Here is a 16,844-nt window from a genome sequence, read left to right as displayed (position 1 = left end):
CTAACTCTGGGCAAAACTGCAATCCAAATTGTAGCTTGCTACAGATCTCCCACCATGCCCCAGGATTCCCACTCCTCTTTTCTTAATGTACTGGAAAATATTAGGGTTCAACCAAACACCTTAATAATGGGCAACTTCAACTACCCACCATTAACTGGGAAAACTACTCGTGTACCAACTCCTTAGCTCAACGCTTTCTGGAATTCATAAACTCCAATGCCCTGGATCAACTTAGCCACACCCCCACCCGGGGCAACAATATCCTAGACCTAGTCATTACCAACATGAGTGACCGGTGTTCCACACCTGAAGTCAACTCCTCGTTGGTCCGATCCGACCATAAGGTAATCACCCTTGATATCCACATCCTGCACCCATCCCCCATTAAGGAAACCACGGTAAAAAATTTCTCTGAAGCCAACTTCATGCTTCTTAAGACAGAAGTGGTGAACTTCATGACACCCATGCAGATGGGCAATACAGTTACAACTGCTGAATCCTACACAAATACACTCTATAAGCATTTACACAAGTGCATGGATCGTGCTATCCCAAACAGAACCAAGACGCTATCCTCCAAAAAAAGGAAGCCAATCTGGTGGTCCCCTGCCATAAACAAATGTACAACAGAAGGAAGAAACTTTTGGAAAAGAGATCAAAATCCCATGAGTGGAGGAGGTCCCTGGTCAGCCTCAGTAAGAAGCTGAGATCCCTTATAAGATCCTCCAAAGCTAGCTACAAAAACAAAATTACCACTAATTCTATGGACAACCACAAAGCATTCTATAGCTATGTCAAGAATCTAGATGGCAACACCCAGATCTGCTCTGAGTTGCAGCACAACGGCACGAAAATTACAGAACCAACTGATATTGCCAACATCCTGGCAGATAGGTTCAGTGCTAACTTTACCCCCCCCCCCCCTCACACCCTAAAGGGCCCACATCTATACAGGAAGAATGCAGAGTCCCTGTAATCATAACTATGCAGGTAAAAGCTGCACTCTCTAAAGCCAAAAACACAGCATCCATGGGACCGGACAACATCCCAGGCTCCGTTTTACACGAACTTCAGAACGAACTGGCTCCCCACTTAAGCACCATGTTCAATAATAGCCTTGCATCAGGCTTTGTGCCCACTGAGTGGTGCACAGCAACAGTTATCCCACTCCACAAAGGGGGAGCCACCACTAATCCCGGGAACTATCGACCTATTAGATTGAGGAGCCTGGTCTGCAAGGCCATGGAAAGTATCATCATGGAACTCATAAACAAAGACATTGGTAACCTCCAAACTCTGGGTCCCACCCAGTTCGTGTTTGTGAAAGGCAGATCATGCCTCCTGAACCTGATCAACTTCTTTGAGGCAGTCACCAAAGCCGTAGATGAGGGTAAGGTGATTCGCACAGCCTATCTTGACTTCACCAAGGCTTTCGACACCATCCCCCATTCTGGAATTATAGCTAAACTTACTAAACTAGGTATAAATCCCTATATCACAAGATGGGTTGCCAACTGGCTCAATGACATAACCCACACTGTAAAAGTTGCAGAATCCAAATCTGACCTCAAAGCAGTGAAAAGTGGAGTACCACAGGGTTCCGTCCTGGGACCTCTCCTGTTTGGTATCTACTTCTCTGAAGTACAGGCTAACACAGAAGGCCTCTGGCTAACTAAGTTTGCAGATGACTGCAAACTAGGAGCCATAGTCAAGTCCCCAAATGATGTGGACATCCTACAGAAGGGCCTCGCTGAGACAATGCCTGGTGTCAGAGCTATGGTCTCAAGCTCAATGCCAAAAAGTGCAGTGTTATCCCCTTTGGTAAAAACTCTGTACCCATGAACTACCACATAGGAAGCAATCTACTTAACACCGAATGTGTGATAAGAGACCTTGGGACCCAGGTGGACAGTAGTCTCTCCTTTGATAGTCACATCGCCACAGTAGTTAGGAAGTCCTTCTACATGGCACACCTCATCATAAAATGGTTATCATCCAGGAAAAAAGAGGTCATTGTTCCCCTCTACTCAACACTCATTAGACCCATTATAGAGTACAACGCCCCTTTTGGAATGTACCTCACAAGGTATCTGCAGCAGCTGGAAAGGCTACAGAAGTACCTCACAAAGAGGATTACTGGCCTCAAACAAATGCCCTACACTGACTGCCTCAAAAAACTCCAGCTTTATTCCATTGGATATCACCTACGCCGAGGTGATCTCTGCCTAACATATAAAGCTATGTCAAACCCAGAGCTTTTGGACAGGCTACACCTAAAGAAATCCCAATCCCTCCGAGCTACATGCTCTAGGGACCTAAACCTTGTCACCACAATAAGCAGGACATGCTGTAGGGATAGATTCCTGTCCCAGAGACTTCCCATACTCTGGAACAGGCTACCCATCTATGTCAAGCAAAGTTCTTCATTAGCACTCTTCAAGAAAAATCTTGATGAGTAGATGGGAAATAGGAAATACACCCCGGGGATCACTTCTGTGTCTCTGCTCAACAGTGGCACAGGAAAATAATTTTCTTGGATGGCGTAAGCCAGGGAACCTTGTTAGCTAAACTTACGTAGGCCCTTGGGCCGATAGCCTAGTACCTACCTATGAACCATTATGCCAACCTCCCAGTTGTTCCATTATAAAGCTGGAAAGGATGCCCAATTCCTGGGAAAGCCTGGTAACAGTAGTCAGTAAAACAAGTAAGTATTAAAAAAGTAAATTGTCCACTAAAAACACAGTAAAAAGCATTTTAAGCATTTACCCCAGCCCCAGAAGTAAAATAACACAACGTTTTTTTTCCACAAATGTAACGCTCCTGAATAAAAGTTACCAAAAGTTACATGATATTCTACAAAAACACTTTTTCCTAGCTTAAAAAATATATATTTCACAGACGAAAATAAGCAGTATCTTTTCTCCCCAAAGGGAACTTACCTGACCATCAATGGAGCAGCGTTAGCTGACTGTCAAGCCTTAAAAGCCTGTGACAGGAGTTGGTGTCAGGAAAGCTCTTAAGGGCTTGCCTGAGCTGACTAATCATTTGGCAGCACTGTAGATGCCCTTAAGCTTTGCAAGCTGGCTGGCTATTATAGCCACTGCAAGATATAACCCACAAAGCTACAGCTATTGCAGGAGTGATTAATATTACGAGCATCATAAGCTCTTCAAAAGTAACTTCTTAACTAGCAAGCATGCTTTTTCTCCCTTGTGTTTACCTTCTGGTCATCGTATTAACTGTCCATACTCTCTACTCACTTTTTTTGGATCTCACATCAAGACTCCCTGTGTCAGATCTCACTGACATAAAAAATGAGGAAATGGAAGAATATCCTTAATTTCATATCACGACATATATAATTCTGATGCAGCAAATGCTGATGGAGAATAGGATATAAATGAATATTTAACTGCATATTACCTACTATTTAACGGTACTTCAGAGAAAATATAAGTCTTGGGAAGGTGTTTATTAACATTTATGTACAATTTAATACTCCTTTGTGGCCCTCTACAGTGTTCAAGAATACTTGCAACTGAGCAGTGAGGTTTTCCAGAGGAGTATTCATCTTTTCCAATAAGTACTCATCTACAACACTCCATGGGTATGGCCCATGTATATATGGCCTCTATGTGTCACTGACATCTTTGCTAATGCACATTCTGACTACTAGTCAGGATTCAAAAGAGGTTGTACTATGTAGCTTTCAAAAAAGGTGTACACATTTGTTAGTTCTGTTTCTCCCATTCACTTAAACATGGAATGGTGTTTTCCCTGTTGAAGCACACTGCAGCAACTCAGCTCAGTGTTACATAGCTACAGTTCACTGAATTGGATGCTTATCTAGAGTTGTTTTAATGGATCATAGATGATACAAAACATATACGAGAAGGACATACTGAGATTCAGATGCATGCTAATTATGCACATCTCTGAACTGCATTGTAACAAAATAGTGTAACTCTGCCAAACAGCACTGGTTCCTGCTCAGCTCTAGTGGGTGTCTATGAATATGACCCTTGTACATGTTTACATTAATATTACTTCTTCAGTAATATTTTATCCTGGTAGAGGAATGCTGCTCCTGTTGATTTTCCATGTTTCATACCTGAGATTCACCTTTCTATGTCTCTTTCATAAGCCTCTTCCACTAAAGAAGTGAAGGTGGCAGGACACCACCTTCTCCTTTTATCTGCCTCCAACTTAGGGCAGGTGAATAGGAGGACACAGTCAGATATTTAGCTGCACATGATCTGATGATGATACTCGTGCAGTAATCCTTTTGTCAATTCTTACAATGCTGCCTCCTCCATGAACCCACTTTAAAGAACAAAAACAAGATTTAAAATACTTAACTTAGACTTTACCAAAAATATTAAACTATAAAGATGAACTTCATATACAATTAGACATACTTACAAAAGGCGACTTGAAAGCCAGACTTGCTGCTATGGTTAAGGCACTATCTAGGCAGCGAAAGATTGCACCAAACAACATTAATTTTCCAATCCTTACATCAACTGGCAAAGATGCTAAGTGATACCCAAGGGGTGTCAGCTTTTCCTCTGGTGATAGAGCTCCAAGGTCCTGAAGTCGATGTTTAGCAGACCGTAGGCTTTCAATACTGGGAGGTTCAATTAAGCATGATAAAACCGATTCTAAAGTGTGGTCTGAAAACATGTCTAAGATCTTGATCCTGAAAAAAAAAAGAAGAAAAGGCATAATATAATAGATAAGGTAGACTTTTAAAGGCCAGAAAGGTAAGTTGAGTAAGTTATCTACCATAAACAAATCTTTCAGCAAATTGAATTCTGCCACTTCAAAGACGTTAACGGTCACCCCCACCAGATGACATCACATTGTGGGAGAATTACATCCAGTTGTTCAAGGGATTGTTTCACCAACCTTACTCACACTGACAAGGATCATGTCACTGCTAGCAAAAAAAAAATCTCCATATAGTACAGAGTTAGTCAGATCTCAGTCATCCTGCAAAAGTCCAGTATGCAATAAATAAATTAGTTGGGAAGATGAGGTCTGACACTGAACCAGCCAACAGCATCATACTCAAAAGATCAAGCCTGACAATCCAACCTTCTAACTCTGTTTGATTCTCATACAAGTCTAAGCATGTACAAGTGAGGAAAAGCCTAAGTTACATGTGACAACAGATCCACGCAGACACAACACGGCTGAAGTTATAGGTGTGGGAGCAGTAAATCTTTGAAACTCCTGCAATTAGACAGGTAGACCCAGTGTTAAAAAGTAGTGTGGCCTGTTCCCAAACATTCTTAGTTGACATATTAAAGGGCTTAACAGGATCTTTAAACCTGGTCAAGATAACCCATGTCAGATCAGCAGATAAAGTACAGTTGTGTAAAATCTTACCATAAAAGTAGATGTCCTTCTCTTCACTTTTGCAGTATTCCTTACATTATGTATCCCATGCCAAGGGCAGCCTGACATCCAGACAGTATACCAAAGCCTTAGGTTGTAATAGGGACTTAATATGTCACATGTATGTTCCCTGCTCACAGTACAATACATAAAGGTGGTATGAAGTCATACCTTCCTCAGAACTGAAAAGTCCCAGGAGGAACAACAATCCAAGGAGTAAACAAAGGAATATGTGCATCCAGAAGTAAAAATAAAAAGGGTGAGGAGGGAAGGAGCGAATACTGCAACAGTGAGGAGAAGGATACCTACAGTTATGGCAAGATTTTACACAACTATACTATGTTCTTCCATATCACTGCTGCAGTATTTCTTACCTTAGGGAGAGTACAAAAGCTCAAGAGGAAAGGTAGGAAGAGGAAGGTCCAGTAGAGCCTTCAAGAAAGCCATGCAGGACAGCCCTAGCAAATCCAGATCTAGCCCTGGAAACCATATCCAGCTTATAATACTTGGTAAAAGTATGCACAGAAGTTCCAAGTAGCTGCCCCAGTGTTGGAGTTGATATCCAAACTTTTGAGAAAAACACCAGAAGAAGCCACAGCCCTGGTAGAATGAGCCTTAACAGAAGAAGAAAGGCTTCTCCCATGAAAAGAATAACAAAAGGAAATGGCCTTAGAGATCCAGGATGAAACAGTTTGAATAAAAACAGCCGGTTTACTTAAAGGCCTAGGATGAAAGAAACAAAAATGTTGCTCAGATTTAAAAATGGCTTTAGTTTTACACAAATAATACCTTGGTTGACTATGCAAATCCACGGTGTGAATAACCTTCTCACTAGCAGACTGCAGAGAAGGAAAAAATACGAGACAACTCATTAACCACCTTGGACATAAAAGAAAGATAAGTATAAAGAGACATCCTGTCCCTAAGAAAAACTCAAAAAGTAGGTACAGCCATAATGGCCTGAAGTTCAGACACCCTTCTACCTGAAGTAAGGTCCAAAAGAAGAACAGTCTTTCAAGTACAATGCTGTAAGGAAGCTGAAGCTTCCAGCTCAAAAGCAGCCAGAGTCATTTTCTCAAGAACAAAATTAAGGTCCCAGGAAGGAGGAATAGGCTTCCTGGGAGACCTAATATGAAGGACACCATTAAGGAACTATTTGACCTCAAATCTAGAAGCCAAAGGAGGAGTTAAAAGTAGATAAAGTAGAGACATCTGAAAGGTGGGGTTTAACTGAAGAGTATGCCCAGCCAGCAATGAGAAATTCACACAAATAACAAAAAAACAAAGGAACTTCCACAGAAAGAGGACCCAGGTTAAGAGCAAGGCACCAAACTGAAAAATCTCTTCTATTTGGATAAATAAGATTTCCTGGTAGTGGGTTTCCTGGCCTCTTACAGAACCTGAAGCTTGCCCTCAGAAAAAAGGAATCAAATCCCTATCACTCACAGTGTCAGTTGAAGAGTGGACAAGTGGGGATAGATGAAAGACCCCTTGTTTTCTGTGAACTAGTCCAGCCTGTGAGATAACTTGTGATGATTGCCCTTGGCTAAGTGCATAAGAAGAGGGAACCAATGCTGTCTGGGCCACAATGGAGTCACCAACAAGATTTTGAGAGAATCCTGTGCTATCTTGAAAAGGACCCTTGTTAAGAGAGGAAGGGGAGGGAAGGCATAAAGAAACATCCCCTTCCAAGAAAAAGAGAGGGCATCCACCTTCCAAGCCAGAGGACATAGGGCTCTGGCACAAATGAGAGGAAGTTGTCTGTTCAGAGGGAAGGCAAAAAGATCCGCCTGAGTAGTACACCAGTGGTGGACAATGTACAGAAACACATCTCTGTGAACCATCCATTCATGAGTCTGTGTTATGGACCTGGTCAGAGAGTCTGCCACAATGTTCTGTTCTGAAAGAATATAAACAGCCTGAAGAGTCACCTGATACTGGACAGCCAGATCCCAAACATGAAGAGCTAATCTGCCAAGAGGTAAGACTGTGCCCCCCCCCCCTTCTTTGTTGATGTATCACATCACTGTGGTATTATCTGTAAAGATTTTGAGGGGCCCTGAAATGAATAGAGACTAGAAGGCCTGAAAGGCCAGAAGAAGAAGAGCCCTCATCTCATTGATGTTGACACGGTCCTTCTTTTGACTAAGGGATCAAAGGCTCTAAACTTTTAGAGGGCAAAAGAAGCTCCCCACCCAACATCTGAGGCATCCAAAAAGAGTTCTTGAGCAGGGACTGGAGGCTGAAATGGAAGCCCTGGTTTGAAGGACAGCTGATGAATCCACCACTGAAGCTCTAGCTTGAGACATGTAAGAAAATGAATTGGAAAGTTCAAGAAGCCAGACTGACTTTGGGAACCACTGTAGCTTTTCCATATGAATTCTGGAAAGAGGAAGCATAGGAATGGTGGAAGCCATGTACCCCAAAGCCCTTAGAAACTTCCTGGCTGTAAATGAGAACAGAGGAAGAAGGGATTGATAAAATGCAATTAGAGTTAAAGCCTTTTCCATATGAATTCTGGAAAGAGGAAGCATAGGAATGGTGGAAGCCATGTACCCCAAAGCCCTTAGAAACTTCCTGGCTGTAAATGAGAACAGAGGAAGAAGGGATTGATAAAATGCAATTAGAGTTAAAGCCTTTGGGGGGGGGGGTTGGCTCGGATGCCAGCATAGGAATTGTCTGGAGCCTGCAACCAAGAAAAACATGATCCTGATAAGGATTCAGGAAGGATTTTTTGAAATTCACTGTAAATCCTAGGATTTGCAAGAGGCAAATACCATAGTAAAAATGCTGAAGCAAAGTCTCTGAAGAGGAAGCCTGAATGAGCAGGTCATCCAGATAAGGAAAAAGCTGTATACCCCTCATCCTGCAAAAAGCAACCACAGGATCGAAGCATTTGGTGAAGACCTTTGGAGCAGTAGAGAGGCCAAAGGGCAAAGCAGAGAACTGAAAATGCAAGGAAGAAAAAGAAAACATAAAATTTTCCTGGAATGGAGATGAATAGGAATACGTAGATAGGCATCCTTGAGATCCAGAGAGACTAAGAAAGCCTGAGGCTAAAGAAGAGGAAACAAGGTTTGAAGGGATAACATTCAAAAGGAGGGAACCTTTAAAAAGATACTGGACTGAGAAAGATCCAGAATGGGTCCCAAGTGCCTTCTTTCCTAGGAACCAGGAACAAGTGCCTTCTTTCCTGGGAACCACAAACATTCTGGAATAAAACCCATTCCCCTTTTGAGGAGCAGAAACTGCTTGGGTGGTGCCTTGAGACAAAAGGATCTGAAGAATATCCAGAAAAAAGGGTGCCTGCTCCTGAGAAGGTTGAGGAATGCTCATAAAGAGAGAAAGGGATTTCCAAACCATGTAATACCCCTGATGAATGATGGAGAGAACCCAATAATCCTGAGTGATCCTTAGCCAATTGTGACGAGACAGGGAAAGATGAACAGGCAGAGGAACTTGGCTTAGGAGGGAGGGAAGAAGATAGAACCTGGCTTGTCTGGAAAAGGAGGCTTCTGAGCTGTAGGAGTTTGAGTAGACCTAGCAGGAGGAGCTCTTCTGGAATCCCTTTTACCTTTGGGAGGAGAGTGAGCCTGTCTATGTACCAAGGCAGACTTGGCAGGATAATGCCTCTGAAATCTGGGAATAGGGGAAACAAAATATGTTTTAATTCCTGCGTAGCCATACCTTTCTTCTGAAGAGACTTAAGCTCAACAGCTGCAGAATCAAAAATATTTTTATTGCCAAGAGGAGTATCCATCAATTTAGCCTTAATATCATCAGGCAGAGGCTGACGGCGAAGCCAAGAATAATGCCTTAACATAGAACCAAAAGCAGCAGCCCTAAGAGAGGCATCAGCTGCATCATAACTACATTTAATGGAATGGCGAGCCACTTGAGAAGAGGACCCCAAAAAAAGAGAGGGCCGAAAGCCTTCCCATTAAAATCAGTAAGGTCTGAAATAACTTGAAAATCCTAAGACAAAAGGGCTAAAACATACCTGGTCATATGGGTCTAGTAATTTATAGTCCTAAAGGCCTGAGTAGCAGCACTGTACACTTTTTACCCAATCCTTCCATGGTTCTGCTGTCCTTGTCAGAGGGGAGCAGCTTAGTAGAAGGTAAAAGCTTGGAAGCCTTATCAGACAAACAGAAATAAGAAAGGGGTCAGCAGGACACTTGTAAAGAAATTTACAATTATCAGGCACTTTATAAAACCTATCAGTTTTTAGGAGCAGGGGACTGGGAATAAGGAGCTTGGAAAGCTGCTGAAAATGTGTCCAACAAAGCAGCAAGAACAGGAGGAACAGCAGAGGACTTAGGAGACTCCTTTTGGAGGAGTTCATAATACCTCTTCTGAATATCAGAAACCTGGGTGCAACCCACTTAAAAATGTTCCATCATATGAGAAACAGTGTCCCCAAAGGAAATCTGAAAAAGAGAGTCTGGACTGATAGAGTTTTCCCCTCCTCCCCTGCACCATAATCCAAAAAAGAGGGACTTTGGGAGGAATAAGCCAAAAGCTCTTTATAAGAGTTTAATTCCTCATCAGATGAATTCTGCTCCCTGTTCCTCTTATGAGGAGTAGAGGAGGGGCTTCAAAGCCATAACAGCATTGAATAACCCTTCTGAAAATCCTGCCACTCAAGCTGAGGATCCTTAGGAGCAGGGAAAACATGCTTTGTCTTCTGCTTCTTCTTTAAAGTGATGTCTACTCTAAACATCTTAGGAGGTTCAGACCCCTGCTGACACTCAATTATCATAGTAGGAATCTCCTCCCTAACAAGAATCTGCAGGAACACCTCTTGGTTCCTCAGAAATTATTAACCGCAGTTCCTCGAATATCCAAAAAGGACATCTGCACAGCTTCCAAAGATGTGCAAGAAGCTGAATCCATGCTGGCCACCAAAGTGGTAATCGAAGAGGAATCTGACGGACAAACCTGGCAATCCATTGGGCTTTCACCAGCCTTGAGAGAGATGCCCAGGGGAGGCGGTACAGCAGTAGAATCCAACCTAACATTTTTGACCTTCATCTTAGCAGATGGCTGACCCTCAGGGCTGGGACGATTCTGCCATCATACCCTGTACCAAGAACTTAAGATGTTGGTCTTCCTTGTTGACGGATAAGGAGGATAGATGACTACAAAGAGTTTTAGGGACAAACGCCTGACAAATAGGGCACAATGTATGGTCGTAAGAAGTACCTAAACAAAACAAACACTGCTCGTGATGGTCCTTATGAGGAATCATGGGAAATTCAAAGCCTTTGACACTATTCCCGACTCGGGCATAACAGATAAACTCTCCCAGCTAGGCATCAACCCGTATGTTACCAGATGGGTAGCTAGCTGGCTCACTGATAGAACCCACACAATCAAAGTAGGGGAAGACACCTCTAGTAGTAGACCCGTAATGAGCGGTGTACCCCAAGGATCAGTCTTGGGGCCTCTACTGTTTGGGATATACTTTTCTGAGGTGCAAGCCAAAACCAGTGGTCTGTAGCTGACCAAGTTTGCAGATGACTACAAGCTGGGTGCTGTCTTAAATTCCCCTAGTGATGTGAACATTCTCCAAGAGGGCCTTACCCAAACTAATGGCTGGTGCCAGAAGCAAGGCCTCAAACTGAATGCCAAGAAATGCATCATTATCCCCTTTGGGGAAAATGTCATCCTCTCTAATTATCACATTAATAACATACTAATCATGCAATCAAGACAAATCCAAAATGAACTGATGAAAATCAAAACTGAGACGAAATGGTAAACTACACACAATTTAATGTCAGCGCTTTCGTACACCGAATATTATGTACTTCTTCAGACATTTCCCAAGATTCAGTGGCTTAAAAAGACATCATTGTCATGCCAATTAATTGAATAATTTAATCAATCACAAAGTAGTTAATTGTTGCTAAAAGTAACGTACCAAAACTCCCATTTTAAAAAAATATAAATCATTATCCAAAGGTATATTTTTACTAAAATAATCATACAAAACTATTCAAAAATACCATAAAAATACTAATCTAAGTTTTTTAACTTTAAGACATTTAATAGAACATGTCTCATTAAGTCCAGGATAGGTTCATGCATTGGTCTGGAGTTGCCAACATGTTAAAAGCATTAGATAGGTGATTTCTGACTTAATGAATAAAGTTTTAGTATGTGTATATATATATATATATATATATATATATATATATATATATATATATATATATGCATATATGAATTTGATAAAAGTAACTTTTATTATTACTATCATTACTACTAAGATAAGTATTTTTAGGGTATTTTTGAATAGTTTTGTACGATTATTTTAGTAAAAATATACCTTTGTATAATGATTTATAATTTTTTAAAATGGGAGTTTTGGTACGTTCCTTTAAGCAACAATGAACTTCTTCAAGACTGATTAATTTATTCAATTAATTGGCATGACAATGATGTCTTTTTAAGCCACTGAATCTTGGGAAATGTCTGAAGAAGTACATAATATTTGGTGTACGAAAGTGCTGACATTAAATTGTGTGTGGTTTACCATTTCGTCTCAGTTTTGATTTTAATCATGCAATCAGTTGTGAAGGGCTTGGGCTCCCAAGGTTGATAGCAACCTGAGTTTTGACCACCACGTTGCCTCCATTGTACAGAAGGCTTTCTACATGGCCCACCTCATAAATAAGGGTATTTCATCCAGAACAAGGAGGTCATAACATCCCTGTACTCCTCCCTTATCAGACCCATTATAGAGTAAAATGCCCCCTTTGGCATGTACCTTGCCAAGCACATGCAGCAGTTGGAGAGACCACAGAGATTCCTGACCAGGAAAATCCAGGGTCTCAAACACATATCCTATACAGATAGGCTAAAAGCCCTGTCCCTCTACTCAGTCTCATACAGACTGCTCAGAGGTGACCTGTGTCTGGCAAGCTCTGTCCCTCTACACAGTCTCATACAGACTGCTCAGAGGTGACCTGTGTCTGGCATAGAAGGCAATTTCAGATCCAGCCTTGATGCAGTTGCTGCCTATCCGTAAGACAAACTCCACTCATGCAACTCACAAGCAAGGCCTTAAACTGGTCTGTGACATTAATAGAACCTGTTGACTGGATAGCTTTATGTCCCAAAGGCACCCCCCCACACACACTGTCTGTGGAATAGACTCCCTCTCCATGTCAAGCAGAGTACTGTCTAGCCTTCTTTTTAAGAGGAACCTGGACGACTGGATGAGAAACAGAAAATACACCCCTGGGATCCCATCTGCATCCCTGGTAGACAGGGGAATCAGGTGCTGACTTTGAGGGAACATGGGCAAAATTCTTGGCTAAGCTTATAAGGGCCTCCAGGGCAATAGCCTAGTATCATCCTATGAACCTATGAATCTGTCTCCAACACTGACATTTTCCCTTTCTGGATGACATGTAACCTTACAAGAAAAAGGAAAAATCGAGATAAGAAGAAAAACCCTAACGGAGCCCTTATATGAGACAGCGTGGCAACCAGCAGATGAAGGAGCATTCAGACCAACAATCGACGGTGTTCAGACTGGCAACAAAGAATTTCTGAGGAAGGTACAGCTGTATGTCACCTTTATGTCCTACGCCATGAGCAGGAAACATATGGGTGATGTACAATGTCCCTATTACAACCTAAGGCTTTGGTATACTGGATGGGTATTAACTTACCCTTGTCAGGGAATCCCTAATGTTAGGAATACAGCAATAGTGATACGAAAGGACATCGCAAGGGCCTGAAACCAGTGATACATGGTACAGACTCATTGGGGTAGCCACTGACTGAGTACTACTTATTACTTTTCAAGTCTCACACTGGAACATAATGCTAATTGTCACTATACTCTAAAAGCTTGCTGATTATTTCTTAGATCACACCAACCAGGACTTGCTGCTTTTACTTGGGTTTTCCATTAGGAATGACACTGTAACTTCCACAAAGGGTATCCACAGTTATTAGCCGCATTCCATCTAGTCACTTTAATATGGAATAGTACTTCCTTCTTGAAGCAGACTATAGTTGTGTAGCTCAATGCTACATAGCTAAGCCAATATGCTAACAACCAAAAATACTGACAGCTTCTTTTTTAATATTTTGATAAAGTGCAAAGCATACTACTATTACAGTAGCAACTGCATGAATAAACACTGTACAAATATCAATATCATAGTCTCAAACTGCAAATACATTTGCAGTATTTTTATAGAGGAAAAGCAGAAAGAAAAGCAGCGTTTGTGCTGGATTCTGAAAGGACTTGGGCATGGAGTAACATGCCACATTGAGTAATTACTCCATGCCTAAGTACAAAATGTAGAGCTCTGCCAGTCTCCATTCAGCATATGCTAATGCTATGCCAGCCTCCATTCAGCATATGCTAATAGTATGCCAGTTTCCATTCAGCATATGCTAATGATACTGTCAGTCTTTTTCTTGATTCTAAAAGTGCAACTGGACTTGTCTTGCTTTAAAAAAACTTCAGTAATGTACACTGAGGAATAAAAAACACATAAGCAACAGAGTTGTCCATTGACTTTAACAGTTTTGGTGAAACAGTAGCTACAGCTATAAATGGGACTTACTATAGCTAGCACCTGGTGGGAAGCCAGAATTCCTACAGAAGTTAAGTTCCACATACTGGTAGAATTATTCAGCAATGTCTGGGAGCCACTAGAGGGATACTGGGGATCAAACACATGCAAGGTTTGTTGGTGTGCAAACGGTTTACCTTTGAATGCCTGAATGGCATTTATGCGATCGGCCGTTTCCGCGAACCATAATGCCAAAACACAGTCAGCTTCGAAGGATCAAATGTTGAAAGTGGTTTGCTGGAATACCATTTCCAACATTTAATCCATTTGTTTGAATGGCAAAAAAGCATTCGCTTATTTGCCATTCAAACACATAGTGAATCAGCATTGTTGTTCTTTGCAGACGAATTTCCGGCGTTTTGCACGTCACACATACGGCTTTCAACAAAATAAAAGTAAATTGTGCAAACTATCCTCAAACTTCAAGGGGGACAGCTCACACAGACTTTCAGTTAAGAACGAAGTCAACTCCCTGGTGGGCTAGTGGTCCTGCATTCCCATATTCTGCCATGGACAGAAAGAAAGGAGTTATAACAGCCATGCTAACCATCATGTCTGCATTTTCCTATCCACCCAACAGGTGAAGCAATTGTGCAGGATGGCTTCATAGCCACCCATCTCCACCTGAATGGCAGCCCTGATAATGCAGACACCAGAGCTGTAATACTGGTGGAGCTGTGGCATTGGAAAACTTTAGCTGGACTTGGAGAGTACTGAATTCTTGGGTAAGTTTCCATTACTCTACATGGGCTCTCTAACACCTTAGGTAAGGTTGCTGTATGCTAGGCATACGTAAATTAGATTCATTAATGAAGCATGTCCTAGAATCTTATTTCCCTCTCTTAGCATAGCAGGACTGAATTTGGATAGTACTGAGTTTAGCACAGTCCACCACCCAGGCTGATAGTATTCACAGGGGCAGAAAGGCCCACTCTGTTCAGGACAGCTAGAGCAGGGTGGTGAAAGCTCTCCACTCTGCTACTCCAAACTTTTCAGAATTCCACTCAGTTTCTTCTTTAATGCTTGGCTTTATCATGTTGACAGAGTCTGACACAAATCCAAAATACATCTTTTAACCAAACTTATTAGACAAATGACATTTTTGGGCGGGGGCAGCATTAAGCCTAATGAAGATGTTTGTTTTTTTGAGCACCACTCTGCCAAGACGAAAATGTATTCACATGGTGGATGCCGAGGAATTAAAAATACATTTTTTTAAGAAAGAAGCACCAGGAAATAGAAATTCTGAAAATGGAAAGTACAGTGAAAGCAAATGTAGATAAAGTCCTACAGATGCTGATACACCTAAAAGGAAATTAAATGTGTATTAGTTGTATTTCTATGCATCTGTTTTCCACATACTGTATTTCGTTTCCTTTTATGCTCCTAATGATGAAGCTGAAACTTATTTTGTAAAAAAGGAAGATACTATTTAGTTCTTGTTGCTTTTTTTCACTTGTCTTTTCTGGTTTGCAACAGAAACACCATTTTTCTATACAGTAATTGGGAAAATGACATCATTAAAGGCTCTAGGCAATGATTTATATACAAAAGCACAAAAATCCTGAATAATAAATACAAGTTGCTTCTTTACAACAGCAGTCACAGAGGGCATTATTCAAAAATATTGGTGTGTAGTACAAAAGGCCTTTAAAAAGTCATACAGAGTTGCACAAATGGGGCAAGACCATGCATGTTGTCTTGTTCCATTGTGTAAGCACAGTAAATCTAGGTATGCATAACCTGGCAGTTAAGCAAGGAAACCAATTAGTGAAAAGGTCACACAGACAAAGCAATTAGTAAAAACTACAACAAAAACCTAGCCAAGCTAGAGTTTTCACTGTGTAATACATTAAACCTCCTGTAATAGTGGCCCATGGGATATATGCAAATCACCCCTTAAAGACATCAAAGGTTTGAATTTATTGGCCTGACTGTATCCAGAAAGACTTAAAAAGAGAAAAGTAAAAAGTCATGGACATTCAGCAGCCATATAGCTGAAACACTTGATGTCCTTAAGGGGTCATCTGTATATATCCCATGGGCCTCCATTACAGGAGGTTTAAGGTATCACACAGTGAAAACTCTAGCTTGGCTAGGCAGTTAGCAAGGAGGATTAAGGTTATCAGCTGTTAACAAGTTGCTTCCTGTGGTCCAGTGTTTCATTCCCCCATTCATCTTTTATCTACTGTGTTACGTTAAGCAAGTGACTTAACCAGGCAGTGCTTTGGGAGAATTGGAGAAAAAGTGGTTTAGGTTCCTCAATGGTCATCTTTATCTACTGTAGGAAAATACCTTGTAGCAATGGAGTTATTTATTCATTTATTTATTTATTGCATTTGTTTACCAGGAAAGTCCAATGGGCCTGACATGAGCCCATTTTCAGTGGAGGCCCGGGGAGAAAACCTCCACATTTAATTACATACAGATAATTGTTACACAATAATACAGAGTATATAAGACAGTAGTGGCACATTAAAATGACGTAATGAAGATGTAGAATAATTTTGATAACAACACTGTATAAATATAATAATGGTAAAAGCAAAATTGCTACCACAATCATCCCCCATACACACCCACTGTGGCACTAGTAAGCTCTCCCTAGTACAAGGTCATACAACACTAAAACAAATCTCCTCATTAACATATTATGGTAACAACTGTGATATATTTTCCACAAATTTCAACAAACCTTGGCTACTTGCTTGTGCTTCAGGAAGAGTTTCCACTGAACCCATTGCTGCCCAAACAAAGATTAAGTTCTCAGACTGTAACACTGCACTTGTTTTTCACTGGTTAAGTGATTGCTGTTTGTATTTTGCAATTCTCTTGAGCATT

The 16,844-nt window shown here is 41.3% G+C and overlaps 1 protein-coding gene across 4 annotated transcripts in view; it reads right to left on the bottom strand.

Annotated features, from left to right (window-relative positions):
• DHX57 (DExH-box helicase 57) overlaps positions 1–16,844 on the bottom strand; it is a 2,066,546-nt gene that overhangs the window by 593,332 nt on the left and 1,456,370 nt on the right. For all 4 annotated transcript variants that reach the window (XM_044057412.1, XM_044057439.1, XM_044057430.1 and 1 more), the window contains one exon: positions 4,423–4,699. In XM_044057412.1, coding sequence (XP_043913347.1) covers positions 4,423–4,699 — 277 coding nt within the window. The remainder of the gene's footprint in view (positions 1–4,422; positions 4,700–16,844) is intronic.

This window comes from Protopterus annectens, chromosome 1.part2 (genome assembly GCF_019279795.1).
Source record: "Protopterus annectens isolate FY-2018-M chromosome 1.part2, PAN1.0, whole genome shotgun sequence".
Lineage (NCBI taxonomy): Eukaryota > Metazoa > Chordata > Ceratodontiformes > Protopteridae > Protopterus > Protopterus annectens.
Note: the sequence above shows the minus strand (reverse complement) of the source record. Positions and strands in the feature narration are given on the sequence as shown.